We start from the raw sequence: 18285 nt of genomic DNA, 5'->3' as shown, positions 1-18285 counted from the left end.
AAGTACGCCCCGGCTGGGCAGCTTAGAGACAAGTTCCCTTCATTTACTCGTTATTGTGCACCGTCTGTCGGAAAGGGTGCTAGTCTCTTCATGACAATTTGCAAATGCGAAAAGGCGTGTACTGTCTCAGTCTATTTAATAGAAACGTCTGGTCGCAGTAAAAGAAGCAAAAATCTGTAGAGGAACGGGAGAGTGCCAGTTCTGGGACTGTGGGAGGAGGGAGGGCTTTCCCAGGCATTCTGCGCTGAGTAGCTTGTGGATTCTGAAAGGTGTGTGTGAAAAAGAACTTCTCACAACCACGTGACAGCAAACCAATGTCTTGACTTGTTATGGAGTATAATGATGCCTTAAGTCTTAATCAGAGAACCTCTGAGACCCTAAAGAAAAAAATATTTAGCTCTACACTGTCGTATAAAACAGTTTTCATTCAAACAGGGTTTTGGGAACTGAAACAAAAAGAGGGAGTCAAAATGCTGAGTACAGAGACATGAGATTCTGTGGCAACGGATGTCAATGTGTCACATGTCCAAGATGTCAGACCTGCTACAATGAAGAAGGAGCTGTTTGTGTGTCTTTTATTGTCAGACATTTTATTGTTTTGTCATGTATGTATTAATGCAGTATCAGGTAGTAGTAAACATCCTAGGGAGAAAGGTTCCTGAAGATTTTGATTATCAAATAAATTTAAAACATCATGGTCACTTTAAATAGGAAACCAAAAGCAAAATGTTCAGTACCAAAGTACTAAACATGTAAAGTGATGTTTTGAACTGGTTTCATCCACTGTGTTGTTATATCCATTACTACAATCATGTAAATTGCTATTCCAATGTGTGAAAATATTGCCTGTGATGATGACACAAATCTCACTTCTAGTTTGTCCGGTTTCCACCAAATGGCAGTGAGTGTGTGTGTATCCCTGCTCTCTTATTTCTCAGATATGAAGTGTTAGAAAAATTGACAATAACAATGTCTGTCATTGTGTGATGAGGTCTTTAATGTTTTTATATTTTCTGTTTGACAAGGGTTGAAAAATCTTTTTCTGTAATTCACTCTACAACAGTGTTCCAACACTGCCTTTAGCAAACTGTGTGGGGGGGTCTTAAATGGACATCTGCGTCAAGCCTTGATAGCAGACCAACACTTCAGTAACATCCCATTGCTCTAATTATGCAGACTAATCCCACAAATACAAAGCGAGCACTGAGGGGAAACAGAGCATTAAGCCTTTAAGCATCCATCACAAAGAACCATGAAGCTGCTTTACAGCTAAAAGAACATTTGACATTTTTTGTTTCTCAACACTTCTGACAGATTATTGACTTTCTATCAAATTTAAAGTATGCCACTGGAAATGTAATATTTGCACCCACTTTAGTTTTATAACTCTGCTAAGGCATGGTGACCTGATGACTTCAATTTGCAAAAACTATCACAGGATCTTTAATAACAGAAAAAGGTTTTCTTGCTCTTTCCATATTTTATTTCAGTCTTTCAAAGGGAATAGGCTCTCTCATTCTCCAGACTTGTATTTGTAGAAAGCCAGTCTCTGACTGGACTGTTGGAGACCAGTTTGTGAAAAGCATTCATGAGAGAGTCTCCAAAATGTCTGCTGTCTGCGGAGGTTCTCAATTTCATTGTGTCACTCGCAGAGGCTTGCAGTCTTTTTCAAAAATTTGTGCAGCAAATTTTGTTTCATACTAGTTGCAGTTAATACATATACCCTGAATCTGTCTCAAATCCTTCTCAATTTAGTTTCCCCAGCATTTCCTTTAGCATTATCGAAGTTCACTGCATGTAATAAATGACTAAACTTCTGTTTGTGTTTGCATGTTAGTCACTCACTCACTCAGAATTCAGTGAGACTGCAGGTCAGGTTGTATGTTCTGGATAAACGTCCAGTCAAGCAGTGGCTGCTGGTTGCTCGGCTGCTTCACGTCTCTCTCAGTTGTCACTGGGAAAGTGTTCTTTATTCCTCTGACCTAGTTTGTTTGGTTACTTTGTCCAGCCACTCTGCACACACATACCCTGCTGTACACCCCTCAAGATCCTAGAGCTGTTTCGTAATAAAGAAACAATCATGTGTTTGCCACATTATTAAGTAATTATTTTTGCAAAAATCTATGCAAGCAACTAGGCCTGTCACGATAACAAGTTTTACTGGGCGATTAATTGTCTCAGAAATGATTGCGATAAACAATGATATCATTTGGAGGCCGTTTTAAACTAATAATATAATAGTGCAAGTACATCCTTTCAAAAATTAATAAACTTTAATTAGAAAAGAACACTTAACACTGGAACTGGAACACAAAATAAACAAAACAAACAACCAAAAACAAAAATAAAATAGACTCTCAGTCTCCATTAACAAAGAATGCACTTGAATAAAAACTAAATACAAAAAAAACGGAAATAGAACCTACGTTCAACTAAAACAGTTATTATGAAGTCTGTAAACTAAACTGCCCTTCAAAAAGTAAGAATCATTAGTTTTATATAGAGAAGACGGACAAAACTGCCAGTTTTATAAACAAAAAGTGCAAACAACCAAAAGCAGAAATGTGACACACCGGCTCACAGAGGTTCAGCGGTTCTCCTCGGTCATTTGGTTTGAATCCAAAGTGCTCCCACACCGCTGCTGTTACAAACCACATTTCTTTAGCTTGCTAACTCCTCGCGGGGGCTAACGCTGCAAGATGATTAACTGATTTATCGTGACAGGCCTACAAACAACTAACTTCCTGATTAAATGCCATTCAAGTTGAATAAGAAAATGTTCTTTGTAATATAGATGAAGCAGTCCTTTAGAAAGATTTCTTGTTCTCATTTGACAAGAAAAGGTTTTGTTTAAAATATACAAGAAAAAGTATTTCAACCTACATACATACACCCTCTGTAAATCTGTGTGTTGCAGTGTGTAGATCTGCCACAAGTGGAAGAAGTCAGGTCTGGATCTGATTAACAGACCTCTAACCATTTTATTTCAAAATATTCAAACCAGTCATTTTTATTTGAAAGCAGACTAAAATTACATTTTGAGCCCCTAACTAAATTCTTACGGTGAAAACTACAGTGCAAAGTATTTTGTAACTTCAGTGGAGCTTTTCATAGACCAGCAGTGGCAAACTGGTGTTCACTGTGGTCATCTCCCATCTCATTCTGATTAAATATTTGTAAGTGTGAGGTTGAGTAAGTTTGACAACAGCCTGCCTGCAGAAATCAAGGTTTTGTGCCTTGTTGACATGCACAAACTCTGGACCTGGACAGGAAACTAAATAGAAACGTACAGCTGAAGTAGAATAAGACAGCCAGGTGGAAAAGTTACTCCAGACTGGTGCTGACAGAAGATTTCTTCTGACTTTAGTGCCTTTGTCAAAGAGCCAGACATTTTTAACATTCTATAAAGTAAACATTTAATGGGATGGGCAAGTTAATAGTCTGTTTCATTGAAAGCATTCTTATAAATTATTGACTAAATTATTTGTCATTTTGCTGAATGTTTTTGGGCAAACTAGAAGAATGCAGTTAGTTACTGTCCAAAACTTTATCATTATAGCTTTGTAATAATTGAAACAAAGAAAAATGCAACCACTTTGATGTATGAACTGAGTAGTGTAAGTGAAAGAAGAACTAAGATTTAAAAAAATAAGTTAAAGCTGCTGCTAGTGGCTCATTTTGGTCACCAAAGTAACCACACACCTGTGTCTCATTCCCTGACTGCCCAGTTAATGATGGAGACAATCAGAAACACATTGAAAAGAAAGTCTCAAACGACCACTTGCTGTTTGAAAACACCTAAAAATTCCTGAACTGTGACAACTAGAAAATGAATGGTCAGACATGTAAATTTATATTTGTCTGCAGTATTTTATGTAGGAAATACGAGACGTCAAAAATGCCTTTCTCTTACAGTTTTGAGGAGGAAAGTCAGAGCTGAAATATAGTGGTCTATCAGCGCCCGGGTGTACGCTCTCTGCTTCCTGAAGGGATTGAAGAGACAACCATAAGTCTTATAGCACTGAGAGACAAACGGGGTGAAAGAAGACAAAAATGTCTACGTTTTGTTGTATAAATTGTACAAATACCAAAAACTGCTGTGGGAGTAAGAAGACTTTTTGCAAAAGGTTTGAACATTTTAAACAATTCAAAAGTTAGTGTGAGACATCGTCAACTGTCAGGTGGACATTTTGTAGAAACATTTTCAAAACTCATTAAACCTTAACTGTGATTGTGTAGAAACTGTAACAGATATTAAAGTGCCAGTCATAGAGTTAAAAACAGAGGGAGATCATGTGACTCAGTGGACAATCGCCGCCATTATCAAAACAGGAATCAGTGGTCTTGTTGCAGCATCATGCCTGACTCCTGTGTATACTTTAACTGCACCAATAAACAAAAAAAAGCATCCTTCCATATGTAAGTAACCCTACAATATACAATTCTGCAAGAATTTAGTGAATTTATCAAGAAAAACTACCTTCAAAACATATTGACACATGATAAATCTACTATGTTCACACTGACACTTTCTAGTTTTGCTTTATTTATGAGAAATATATCATGTGGCTTTCTTAATCACTAAATTTATTTGATTACCATATTTTCTGGACTATAAGGCGCACCTAAAAACCTTCAGTTTTCTCAAAAAACAACAGTGTGCCTTATAATCTGGAGCACCTTATATATGTAAGAAGTTCTCGTGTTTTAGTACGACTTTGGTAAACTACAAAGCTGCAGCACCTGCAGCATTAAGGCTCAGTTATAGTTGCACTTTGTAGTGTCGTGCAGGGCTCCACGCTCGGCGAGTGGACCCGAGCGAGCGCTGTAGGCATTTATACTTGACGCTTACGCTGGTGTAGTATTCTCCAAAAAGACAGGGGGCAGCACTCTGCATAACCAGTGGAAATGTAGTAAAAAAGAGAGCAGACGGCTGTCACACCAAACATGGCTGCACGTATTCAGGACGAAGACCTGTTGTGTTTCTGGCTGTGAAACAGACAGGATGTTTAAACTTAAAGCATTCAGTTTGACTTTCATTGATTTATCTGCCTCGAATGAAATGTTGAGGACATAAATGACATAAGGATAGTTAGTTGTACTGTATTATTAGTTGTGATTTGCCCATCATAGGACTAATATTTCTTCCCTCTGTGGTCTATAAACACTCCTTTTATTGGCTTCAGCAGTAATCTCCTTCTGTGAGTTTTGAACCATTTGATTGTCTTTGTGATCTCTCATAGAGGGATCATAGAAATGCTGATACAGGTGAACCAGCTCCGCTAGAGCACAGAAATCATCCATTCTGAATGGAGCGCCTTATAGTCCGGTGTGCTTTATATATGACAAAAGTTTAAAAATGGACCATTCATTAACAGTGCGTTTTATAATGCAGTGAACCCTATAGTGTGGAAAATATGGTAACTGCTGTTGCATGTCTAAGCAATAATTTGGATATAGAATTAAAGAGGCGTGTATGTTGACAGTCCATCTGTCCAATCCACATTCTCCTAACCTCAGCTTCCCTGCTGACTTCTGGCTCTCCACTGGCTCGTTTGGCTTGACCTGATTTTACATCAGTGTGTTGCATAGCTGAAGACCTACATCATTTCAAAGACGACATGTCTTCTCATTGACGCACATGTGTTTGTTGACATTTCTCCTGTTTTGACGGCCATTTTGGATCCTCCACAATGTCACAAATTCTGGTTAGACAATGAGTGGGACAGCGCCCTCTCTGTTTTTAATGTAGTGGTGCCAGTTCAGTCACATAAAGTTCAAATGTCTGTGAGCCATTTAAACTTTGAAGGATGTTTCTGCTGTGAAGACCGACCGGGCTGTAGATCTCCAAACAGGGCTGGGTTTTCTCACGTTTTATTCTCTATTTTATTTTGCTTTTTTTTTTTCTAATTTCTTTCTACTTTGCAAAACGAATTGCTAAATAAAGTCATGACTCATTATTCCTGATCAAACTGTTTTGGTGTACAATTTGCACATTTTACTTCATAGCTACATGACGAGATACAGGGCAAAGAAAATGTTGAGAGTAGTAATTAGGATGCGTCTGTACTTAGGGATTGCCCCCCCTCACTAATCATTGAAGCATCAGTCAGAAATTGATCAAAGTCTTCATGTTTTTTCTTATTTCAGATGTGGTGTAGTTGAAGAAGACTGAGTGAACCATGGCACAGTTCCCCACCACATTCACAGGTCAGTATGTGTGTAAAAATAAGCTATGGGTTTGATGAAAGCTGTGCATAAAACTGCTTTTTAACCACAAGAACTGAAAAACAATTCTGGGAAGAAACTGCAGTATAAAAAAAATTTAGAGTCCTTTATTATAATTTGTAAAATCAGATGGATGTGACAGCAGCCTGAGTCAGGTGTTTGTAAACCACACAGTGTGAGATTTATCAGACCATAAACAGATTTGTGGTGGTTATACAAAAGATTGTGCCTATTTTCCTCTGCAGGATCAAAATGACCTTCTTGAGTCATAGTTTATCACAGCCAGGCCTCTGCAACAGGTAGCTGTGGCTGAAGTTAATGCTAGCATCTCTGAGTTGTGGTAGACCTGTAGGAAAAACAGTCATTTCTGCGATGTAAGCACAGAGACATGAATTAAAATAACAAATAAAAGAGAACATTTTTAAATGTTTTTTTTTTTTTTTTTTCTCTTGCCATTTCTAAAAACATAGACTGTGCATTAGGGGTGACATGAGATCTTGCAACCCCCCCAAAAAACCCTGTGTCATGATTTTGTCTGGTGAATTGTCCCCACCATGTTAAATGGTTTGTGTGGCATCAGTTTAAACAGACGTGTCAGACATTAGGACCAGGCAGCAAAGTCACTCAGGCATGCTGTGAAAGCTGCTTCCTGTGAGAGGAAGATTTCCTGTTGTGCATTTATCTAAAACAGAACAGACCTAATGCCATCTCACCAGGGGATCTGTCAACTTTGAAACGGATACAATAAAGTTTGGCTCTCTTGAATGTGTTTGAGTTGAGAGAAGAGGAGTAGATCAGACTTTGAATCGGACTGTACCATTCAGTAAGAGTCCCCCCTCCTGCTCTCCATGCAAGCTGCCCATCAGTGTGAGAAACACTTACCTGGGATGAAAACGAGGATTCATTCTTATACTGAGAGTTTCCACAGTTCAGACTCTCAAACATGTCAGAGCTCATCAGTTTAATCCTCATTATCTCTCTTTTCTTTGGTGTAATTTTAGGTAGAAATGTTTGTTTGAGTTTTCATTGAGGTTTTTTAATGTGCTGTGGTGAAATCTTTTCATTAGAAATCAGAGAAAAATAGTGATTTATTAGGAAGACAAAATAAATTTTTAAAAAGTCTTTTTAATCTCATTGTACATGTGTATAGTGACAAACAATAAATTCTATTATATTCTAATAAAAAATCCAGTAAACTCTTTTTGTTATGACTGATAAATAAGTTAGAAAACTTTACTTTACAGAGAAGTTAGAAGCTGAAGCATCATTCTAACGTCTGAAGAAACTGATGAGGAGTCAAAAAGCAGAGATAGCTGCCAGTTGAGTTTGTTTTTTCTTAAAATCAATGTTAAAGTGTTGCCCTGTCTCAAACTCGTGGACCCAGGATCCTGTCTCGTCCTGTCTCCTAACATCACTGTGCTTCCATTGTTGAAAAAGCTGATATTTAACCCTTTAAAGGGGTTAAAGTAAAAACACTTTCTGAGTCAGTGTTATTTATTAAAAATGTAAATCAAAAAAGGTCAGTTCCACAGGATGCACTTGTTAATTGGACTTCAAGAAAAGCTCTGCTCTGAGTGGCTCAGTTCGGGACTATAAATAATTTAGCTTCTGATTTACTTGGTGGAGAACTAATGCAACTAAGTGGGAATCAAGCTGAGCAGAGCACTGAACATTAGACCGCAGTGGGAGTCGTACTCCATGAGAAGTCATCAAGTCGGCTCTCATTCACATTGTTTGGGTCATTTTGATCACCGCTTTGCTGAACCTTTTCTCACTCCAACTATTGTGTGATTGATCAGAAGTTGTTGTGGGCGTGAGCTTTAATGGAGTTTATTTGCTTCTACTTCTCGGCTGAGAAGCAGCTGACCGAGGCTGTGAGAAAATACAGCTGTTCCAGCACAACTTATAAACCTATGAAGTGAAAAAGACCATGCAGCTTTACGTTGGTTTAATAAACACTTCTGATCACGGTAAGGGAAGCAAAATTCTGTCCAAGGACAGGAGAGTTGAGAAGGCGGTGGGAAGAAACTCATTTTAACGCTGTAGGAGGAGGGAGGAGCTTCCTGGGAGCTCTGGTCTGACTATGAAAGGTGTGTGTGAAAATGAACATCCTGCAACCACGTGACCACAAACCAACTTGACTTCTTATACATTATGAAGGAGCCTTAATAGATTGACTAATTACTCTGACAGGAGAATAAAACTCCCTTGTTTTAGGTTTGATACATCTCATTATCATCAAACTGAAACTGTTAGAGAACATGTTTCAACTTAAAGAGGAGTTTATGTATGATGTATTATTCTCATTCAGTTAATGATTTACATTTAATTTCCCATGTCAGTTAGATCATGCAGTGTCTGACTGTGTCTGATTGTGCTCTCTGTCCTAAATCTGCCTGCAAGAACTGAAACTCATGACTAATACATTTTTCCCATTCCACCCTTTTCACGCCTTCTGTGTCTAGCTTTATCTTGGCCTTTCAGATTTGAACCATTTACGAATGTGTGTGTGTGTGTGTGTGTGTGCGTGTGTGTGTTAGGTCCAGATGTGTTTCAGATTTCCGTGGATGAGAGAGCCAAACATGATCAGCAGTTTCACAGCCTCTCTCCGACTGCTGGGGGTTACATAACAGGTACAGGTCACTCATTCAGACACCACACCTTTACAGTAACGTGTGTGTGTGTGTGTGTGTGTGTGTGTGTGAGGGATATGGGCATCAGACATGTGTCACAGGACTTACTGTTGGCTAAATGAGGAAGTTCTTGTTCGTGTCTCAAATGTCTTTGATGCTTCATCTGTCTTTCAGGAAACAGAAAATAAAGTAAGAAATTAAACTTTTTGGGAAAAACAGCAGATTGCAGCTAAGTGCTTGTAACTTCAGAATGTTTTAGTTCAACAGTAGAACTGTTGTGAGAAGGTATTAAAACAGCCAGCGCTCAGGAACCTTTATGTTTAGGAGAACCATTTCAGCCTACAAAATGTGAATTTTCGGGTGGATTTGGAGATGTGTAAGTTGCATAAACAAGATGGAGACCAGGCGAACAAACTTTCCCTCAGCAGTAAAACTGATCACTACATTTTAAACACATTTTAGTGAAAAGCTGAGCCTTCTGTAGCAGATTCTGGTCATGGAATGATGGGAAGATATGCACACAGTTAGTCATCATATCAGTTATATATGAAATAACTTCTTTTGAAAACTGAGTTTGTATCATTAGTCATTCTACTGCAGAAATGTCCTGCACACATTGCAGAATGTTTGGACAGGTCAGTGGCAAAATACATTGATTTCTTTTGAAAAATTATAAAGAAAAATGACTCAGATTAATTTTGTCTTTAGAGCAGCAGGTTGTAGACCCGTCTTAGAATAAAACCATTGTTTAAAGGACACGTTTTATATATATATATATATATATATAAGATTTTTCAGGACCATTGTTTATTTTAATAATAAATTACTGATACTGGAAACAGACTTCCTTTTAGTAGTTCTTTTTCTTTTTAGATGTTTGTTGTCATGTCGTATCTCACTGCTGTGTTTTCTGACAGGTGACCAGGCCAGAAACTTTTTCCTTCAATCAGGCCTGCCCCCGCCCATTCTTGCCCAAATCTGGTGAGTCACATTGACAGTCTAGCAACATGTTCATCAATTGTCTTAATTTATAAGCCTCATGGGGAAGAAAGATGAAAAGCTTCTGCTTTAAAGAAGGTTTACAACAGTGACTCTCACAGTTTGGATTGTCACAATCGGAGCGATTTGGTTGACAAATAATTGTCATTCAGATAATCGTTTAATTTTCACACACTTGCGATCTGCAATGGAGTACATGAAATAATTGCTTTGACAGAAAATCTGCTGTAAACCTGGTTATGGGTGCAGCTTCCAGTGTAATAAAACAGGTAGTTGTCCAAACAATGGAAAGAACACACACACACACACACACACACACACTTGCTATAAGATTAAATATTAAGAGCAACAAGGAAACTTAGAAAAAGAGTAATGAAGCTGTTTATATTGTGGTATTTAAAAGTTTTCAGATAATTGAAGTTTCTTGTGTATAATTAGGGCTCTGGCTGATATGAACGGTGATGGCCGTATGGATATCCACGAGTTCTCCATCGCCATGAAACTCATCAAACTCAAACTCCAGGGTCACCCTCTGCCCCCAGCGCTCCCCCCCAGCATGAAACAACCTCCGCTACCTTTACCCCCACAGACTGGCTTTGGTAAGACACAGAACACATCAGGATCCTGACCTCACAGTGCATCTGTACATGCAGGAAATTACTCAGGCCACATTTTTCTCAAACCATGTACATGTACTTACATTTGAGTACTTGCCCATACAGAGTACCAATGCAAGTACTAATAGTGACATGGGAGGCACCATGAGAAATAAAAAAAGAACACACAATGGTAAAAAAAGAGCAAATATTATTTGTTTTACATGTAACTTGTGTCATAAATCACATCAGCAGCACTCACATACTTTGAGGTAAATGTTTTTATTACTTTATATGACCTAAAAAAGCTACAAAGTGAATATTTTAGACGTGTAGACACACACAGGGGACACACAGAACGACCCTCTCCTCTCCTCTGCACCTCTCTGTCTTTAAATGAAAAAGATTTTGAGCCACGTGCTGAAATTTAAACCAAGGCATTTGTACATCGCCTTGAAAAAGCTGTTAAAGTGATGTAGAGTTTTCTGTCATTAACATATTTATGATAAAATATATTCGGCATGCGTCTTATAAGGTTGGGCGATTGGATGAATTTATCGACCATCAACAATATTTGAGCCATTCAACAATCGTTTTTTTAAGAGTGAATTTTTATTTTTTGCCTACACTCCCCCACTCCACCCTCCCCCGTGTGCCACCAAGTGCAGCGCTGATTTATTCGAGAAAGAAAGAGAAGCGTATGTTCGGAAAACACTTATTAGAACAGTAACCACAGTGGTGGGAAGGGAAACAAGACTGGCTTTTTTTAAACCAGTATAACTGTACTTCCAGTTCAGTGTTTCTGTCTTACAAACTCTGCTAGGTGGGAAATGACAAATATCAAATTAAACAAAAACTAAACTATAAAAATAACCTTCTCCTGCAGAGAACGTGCACTTCGCTGCTGTTGTTGGTCTTCTACTGAGCGATTTGGTGCAAACAAAATAAATAAATGACTGAATATTTCCCCCAAAAAATGATACTTCTCCTATTGGGTGACTGGAGTTTAAACTGAGTGGCTAAGAAAAGCATGCCTTAATAAGCTTTGCAAAATTTAAGGAAACAGCATCTGTTACGGCGTAATAAATGTCAGAAGCAGCAAAAATTACTGTGTTTATTTTGGTCATTGAATGCTGCTTTTTTTCTCCGTCACGTGTATCGTCTGGTCAAGTTATTTTCGGCGTGAAAAGCGCAGTTTTGAATGGATTTCTGACACATTTTATGGTGAGCCAGGACCCAGCGTTTTTTGCGTGACTTTTTAGCCAGACGCGTGGTGAAAGTGGCGATATATGGCTCGCATGGCTTGCCATATCAGCAGGTTGCGCAGGTTGTTACCAACATTGCCAGCGGTGCCAAAGACGCATTCTGAAGGCGTGCTTGTGGCTGGTATGCACAGATATTTTCGTGCCATTTGAGATGACAAAAAAAGTCCCAACATCACCTGTGTGAATATATCGCCCATCGTCATTTGTTGGACTGACAAAAATCAGTAGAAAAAAGTTAACATATCGCCCAACCTTAGCGTCTTATAAATAAAGTATGTGTGACTCTGATTCTGTCAGACTCCACCACATGTCACTGATAATACTAAATGCTGTTACACTTCCTATAATTACTTTGAAAATGTGAATGAAAACTCTTTGAACTTGGCATCTTGGTGTGGTTTTTTTAGATGTTTTATCAAATTGCTTGTGTTGAAGGTGCTAAATTTAGTCTCTCCTCATGAGGACTTCTGCAGTCCACTGTACTGTTGTGACCATTGTTCACCTTGAAGTCCCCCCCCCATGGCTGACGTTGCTCCAGAAGGCTGCTGGAAAGTGGCAGCAACATACTTCCTGTGAGCTTTATCTGACGAGTGCTTGTTGCTAGTTGGGAACTAAAGTAAAGTGGTGTTGGTTCTGTGCAATCAGGACACTTTTTTGAAGATGAGGATGGGTACAGGTACACAGAATCAGAACCGATACCAAATACTGAGATATTGGTGCATCCCTAACATGAAACGTAACTTTGTCTTGTTTATAAAATGTCCCTGGTAAAACACAGAAGTCTGATCCCAGACTGAAGTTGTCTGATTATTACATCTGCACTGTTTTCCTCCAGGCATGCCCCCCATGGCTCCCATCCCTACTCCAATCCCAGCTCCTCTGCCGGGCGTGCCTCCGCTCCCCCTGCCTCCTGTTCCTGTCGGGGTGTCCCCCCCTCTCGTCTCATCTGCACCACCTCCCCTTCCGCAGCCCATTGCCAACGGAGCTCCTCCCACAGCCATAATGCCACCCATCCCAGGCTTCCCCCACCCAGGTAAGACTTTCTTTGTGTTCTGTCTCGTTTCTAAGCTGCCGTTTACATAATAAAAGCTTTGCACACAGCAGTTTAGTCCTGTCCTTGAAGCTTCTCCTTTCTGCCTTTCTCAGCTCCTCCTGTGAACAAACTGTCTTCGTTTAATCGTTCCAGCACCAAGCTACAGAAAGGCTCATCATTTGATGCTGCTGGGTAGGTCACAGAATTCAAGATGCCAGTTGAAATCATACATTGTCAGATTTTTTGTCTTCTGATAAAATCCTGACAAGCTGTTAGCTTCTTCAGCTGGTTGTGTCTCTTAACTTTGCAGATTTATCTGTAACTATAGGCTGAAGCATTACTGGAGCATTTTGTTTGTGTTTTGCCATTTCCCAGGGCTCAACCCCCCTCAGACTGGGCAGTTCCTCAGTCCTCCAGGTTGAAGTACAGACAGCTTTTTAACTCCCACGACAAGATGATGAGTGGATACCTCACTGGTACTTACACACATTCACATGCTTATTTGCCACCACCAAAAGCTGGATGCCCTGTGTTTGTGTGTGCGCGTGTGTTCATTTCTGTCTGTTAGCAAAATATCTCTTGAACCACTGGACTAATTTTAATGAAACTACAACCCATTAACTTTTGGAATCAACCACATTTAAGATGTTTGCCACAGCTAATTGACCTTAAAAATCACAAAAGTGGCTATAAAAGTCATAGTGTGAACGTCACATTTTGTGACATCACATAATGGCTGAAACTCCATCACTGTACAACTTAAGATGATCGTAGTCTAAAACTCTGGCGTGAAAAGCGGCGGGTGATATGCATTCCTTCACGGAGTTCTAGGCTTTTTTATTTAGTTGTTTTCCACAGAATTTAAATGAACATTTGTCTCTATGTTTCATGTGTGTCTCTGGTTTAGGACCCCAGGCACGCACTATCCTGATGCAGTCCAGTCTTCCTCAGAGTGAGCTGGCCACGATATGGTCAGTAAATTAAAGACAAATCTTAAAAACAAAACAAAAAACCCTACATATATGAACTGTGTTTGATTTTATTCCTTGAAGGAGTTTATCAGACATCGACCAGGATGGAAAGCTAACAGCTGAGGAGTTTATCTTGGCTATGCACCTCATAGATATGGCTATGTCAGGGTTACCGCTGCCTCCAGTGTTACCACCAGACTACCTCCCACCAACGTTCAGGTAAGTACCAGTCAGCACGAGAAGTTGTTCATGGTACCTATGCAAGTTAAGATATGTTGACATGTTTAGTTAATGTTTAAACTAAACTAAGCGGTGTTGAAAGTTTCGATAGTAATAATCTTTGTGTGTTGAAGGCGTGTTCGAAGCGACAGTGTTCAGTCAGACCAGAAGAGTGTCCAGGAGGAGATGGAGGAGGAGGCTGAGAGCAGCGAGGAGAAGAAATTACCAGGTGATTTCTTTCATTTCAAGTCTGTTCCTGACAAAATATTAGTGGTCAAACAGGAAGTGAGTGTTCCTCAGCTCATCAAGCTGGATTTCTGCCTCAGATTGGATCAATGCCATGCCCACTCTTTGCACAAGTAACTCCTTGAATATTTCTGCCTGTTAGCTGTTGTATTACTTTACAGAAATCCTAGTAACTGGCAAGATGTCTGTAGTACCACGATTTTTAGTTGTTTTTTTGTGTTTTTAAAATAGAATTAACAAATTAAATGAGTTTTATGAATTTCCTTCCATTCCCTGATAAACAGCACTTTTTATTGAAATGTTTGCAACGCAGAAATTAAAGTTTAAACTCCTTGAAGCATTGTGTCACCTGCTGCTTTGCAGACCTTAGTTTTATGCAAAGATTTTGTGCGACCCATTGGCGCTCCAAGTATGTGTTGGGGGTGACTCTCAGCTACCACCACACCAGAATTTAGTTCAATATATATATAAAAATAACAGTGTTGTTGCCATTTTTGTGTTTGCTAAGGGCAATTACCTGTGGCAGCCATCTCAAGTGTGATTAAAGTCCCACGCTGTGTTTGAAATCTTCACTCATTCATTACACCATGGTCATTATATCGTGGACTATATAGGAGATGGGGAAAAGTGCACTTTTTTTCATTTTGAGCACTACTTGAGTTGACTTCACAGATATGTGCTGAGTATTCTCAGTCAGGCGTTGCATAAATAAACAGCAACAAGATATGCTGGAATACATGTTGAATCTGAAGCGATGGACAACATAATTTAGCTGGTTTAGGCTGAATAAATCAGCAACTCTGAAAAATCACAATAATGAGCCGCAGACATTTGTATTAGCCTTGATTAGCCTGCTATGTTGGCTCACACCGCAATGAATTGTGGTCCATTTCCACTGATGTAGTGTCCAACCTCTGAGGACAGGAATACAGAGCACCACCTTTCCTGCTTTTAGGCCAACAACATCTTATGCTAAGAAAGAACAGTCTTATAACTGTTTTCATCAAACCTTGTAAATGAAATTATACAGAATCTTATGCAATATTGGGGAATCTCGTGAGATTGGAATATGGAATATGTGTTGAGGATTTTAGCTCAATCTTTGTCAAATTGACTGAGTTAGACATTTTTTTTTGTTGGCTAATGTCTGTTATCTACGGTGGTCATCTTAAATTGGGATGATTCTGAAAGGTAATCAGTTGTAGATGCAGATCCAGTGATTATTTTTAGTTTCATTAAAACCCATGCAGTGGTTTATTAAATATTTAGCTAACAAACAAACAGACAGTTATAGAATTGCCTGCCTTTTTAAGGCAATATATGATGAAGAAGGAAGACTCAGGAGGAGATGATCTGAGATAAACTGCTTTAGTTTTTACATATATGGAAGAATAGTGTTCAGCTCCACAAGGAGAAAACTCTTTGCTTGTTTTGGGGAATATCAGCAGCTTTGTGTACCAATAATATCATCAGTCTGTAAGATGCAGGAGTCCTCTCGGGTCTTCAGCACGCTGTTTTCAACACAGGGATGTTTTTAAATAAAGAAGCACTGATACATTTGTAGTGTTTTATCTTTTGAATAATTTGCTTTAAAGGTGGTTGTTTTTATATTTGCTCACTGTCACACCTCAGTGACTTTTGAGGATAAGAAGAGGGAAAACTTTGAGCGAGGAAACCTGGAGTTGGAGAAAAGACGCCAGGCTCTTCAGGAGCAGCAGAGAAAAGAGCAGGAGAGGCTGGCTGCACTGGAAAGAGAAGAACTGGAGAGAAAGGTAATCTGTACTGATAATGTTGATTACTCATGTTCATACTGTTGCATTTCAAATTGGTTCTAACTTATGGTTTCAGTCATAAACTTCTATATGGCTTTACAACAGCTAATCTCCTGTGTCTAGAAGTTCTTCCCACTGTTAAAGGACAAATATTGAACTAGCATCTTTCTGTTTCAGGAGCGTGAGCGTCTGGAGCAGGAAAGAAGGCGACAGCAGGAACTTGAGAAACAGCTGGAGAGACAGAGAGAGCTGGAGAGGCAAAGAGAAGAGGAGAGGCGCAAAGAGATAGAAAGGAGAGAGGTAGAAGGGACAATTACAGTGATTCCCAGCTTTCTGTGTTTGAACAGAAGCTGCTGCAGAGCTGGGGCTGATTTTAAAGCCCCTCACAGCTCACAACTACTCTGTGAATCTTAGTGTTAAGAGGAAAAAAGCCTAAATTATATCCCTTTTATGTAATGTAGTGTATAACATTTTTAAATTAAATATTTATAACCTTTTTTAATTGGGATGTTATGTAAAATAGAAGTTTAAAAACAGAATGCAATGATTTGCAAATCTCAACAACCATTATTTTATTCACAAAGAAAAATTGTAAACATATCAAATGTTAAAACTATGAAACTAACATTTTTTTTTTTATTTTTTCAATTTTATGGCAGCAACATATCAGATAAGTTAGGACAGGAGCATCAAAACGCTGTAAAAGAAAGTGTTACAAATGTGAAACAGCTGGAGGAGCATTTTGAGACTAATTCTGTTAAATAGCCAAAGGTCTGTAAGAGGCCCTGGTATAAAAAGAACATTTTAAAGAGGCCAAATATCTTAGAAGTAAAGCTGGGCAGATATTTACCGGTCTGCGAAAGAGTCCTCCAAAATAATGGAACAATTTCAGAATAATTCTTCTCAATAGAAAATTAAAAAGTCTTTGACTATCCCATCATCTACAGTTTGTAATATCATCAAAACATTTATTGAATCTGGAGGAAACTCTGAGCTCAAAGAACAAGGCTGAAAGTCAACACTGGGTGATCTTGGGGCCCTCAGGGGCAGCTGCATTAAAACCAGGTCGGATTCTGTTCTGGACATCCCTGCATGGACTCAGGGACACTTCAACAAGTCACTGTCTGTAAACACAGCTCACTGTGTCATCCACAAACGCTGCTTAAAGCTCTATCAAGCAAAGAAGAAATAACATGAGCACCATCCAGACACACTGCTGTCTTCTGAGGCAAAGCTCATTTAAAATTAAGGCAAATAGGAAAGCTTTTTTATGGTCAGACCAGTCAAGGGACCATCCATCCTGTTACCAATGCAAAGTTCTAAAGTCTGCCTCTCTGATGGTATGGGGGTACGTTAATGCCTCTGACACGGGCATTAACACATCTTGAAAGTCACTATCAATGCAGAAAAGTATCCACAGGTTTTACCCAGATGATGTATTTTCAGTGAAGACGATGTTTAACCACAGACTGCATCCATCCTAACAGCATGGCTTCATCGGTGAAGAGTCCAGACCTCTCACCGATGGAAAACATTTGACACATCATAAAACTGAAAATCCAGGACAGCTAGAATCCTCCATCAGACTAGCATGAAACAACTCCAGCAGCTGCTCTCCTCAGTTTCTCAATATTTACAGACTGTTGTTAAAAGAAGAGGGAATGTTTTATAGTGGGAAACATAGGCTTTAAAATTTCATCCTACCTTATTGTTTGCCTTTAAAAAGTGGTACAATTTCTGTTTAACATTTGATATGTTTATTGTGTTAAATTGTGATCAAAATATGGGTTTATGGGATTTGCAAATGATTGCTTTCTGTTTTTATTTTACACATAAAGTCCCACGTTTTTGGACTTGGGGCTGTTTTTGTGTGTGACCTTGAGTTCAGCTGCAGTACTTTATGCTGTAATGCAGTGTTATGCTTTTGTATCTGTGTTCCAGGCTGCTAAGAGGGAATTAGAGCGCCAGCGTCAACTGGAGTGGGAGAGGCAGCGTCGCCAGGAGCTTCTGACTCAAAGAAACAGAGAGCAAGAAAGTATAGTCCTGCTCAAAGCCAGAAAGAAAACCCTGGAGTTTGAACTGGAAGCTTTGGTAATTTCAATAAAGTGTCACAGTTCACACTATAAACAAGAGAATCTTGTACTTATCTGTAAAATGGAGTCCTATTTGGAGAACTGAGTATTCCCCCTTTAAAGTACGCATCTAGTGTTAAGTGTTGTCAGATGAAATTTAACAGAGTGATCCATCAACAAGCTATAAAGACATAACTAACAAGAGCATCTTATCAGAAAGGTACCAACCTGCACAAAGAAAAGTGTCAAAG

General features: G+C 39.0%; 1 protein-coding gene across 4 annotated transcripts in view; it reads left to right on the top strand.

The window, feature by feature from the left end:
• The window catches only part of itsn1 (intersectin 1 (SH3 domain protein)), a 68623-nt gene that overhangs the window by 5016 nt on the left and 45322 nt on the right, over window positions 1-18285 (top strand). For all 4 annotated transcript variants that reach the window (XM_037973388.1, XM_037973387.1, XM_037973386.1 and 1 more), the window contains exons 2-14: window positions 6151-6210; window positions 8769-8861; window positions 9779-9842; window positions 10299-10459; window positions 12557-12754; window positions 12868-12946; window positions 13130-13230; window positions 13662-13725; window positions 13807-13944; window positions 14079-14173; window positions 15823-15962; window positions 16140-16262; window positions 17904-18053. In XM_037973388.1, the coding sequence (XP_037829316.1) occupies window positions 6183-6210; window positions 8769-8861; window positions 9779-9842; window positions 10299-10459; window positions 12557-12754; window positions 12868-12946; window positions 13130-13230; window positions 13662-13725; window positions 13807-13944; window positions 14079-14173; window positions 15823-15962; window positions 16140-16262; window positions 17904-18053 (1434 nt within the window). In that variant the 5' untranslated portion in view covers window positions 6151-6182. The remainder of the gene's footprint in view (window positions 1-6150; window positions 6211-8768; window positions 8862-9778; window positions 9843-10298; window positions 10460-12556; window positions 12755-12867; window positions 12947-13129; window positions 13231-13661; window positions 13726-13806; window positions 13945-14078; window positions 14174-15822; window positions 15963-16139; window positions 16263-17903; window positions 18054-18285) is intronic.

The sequence above is a fragment of the Kryptolebias marmoratus genome, linkage group LG22 (genome assembly GCF_001649575.2).
Source record: "Kryptolebias marmoratus isolate JLee-2015 linkage group LG22, ASM164957v2, whole genome shotgun sequence".
Taxonomy (NCBI): Eukaryota; Metazoa; Chordata; class Actinopteri; order Cyprinodontiformes; family Rivulidae; genus Kryptolebias; species Kryptolebias marmoratus.
Note: the sequence above shows the minus strand (reverse complement) of the source record. Positions and strands in the feature narration are given on the sequence as shown.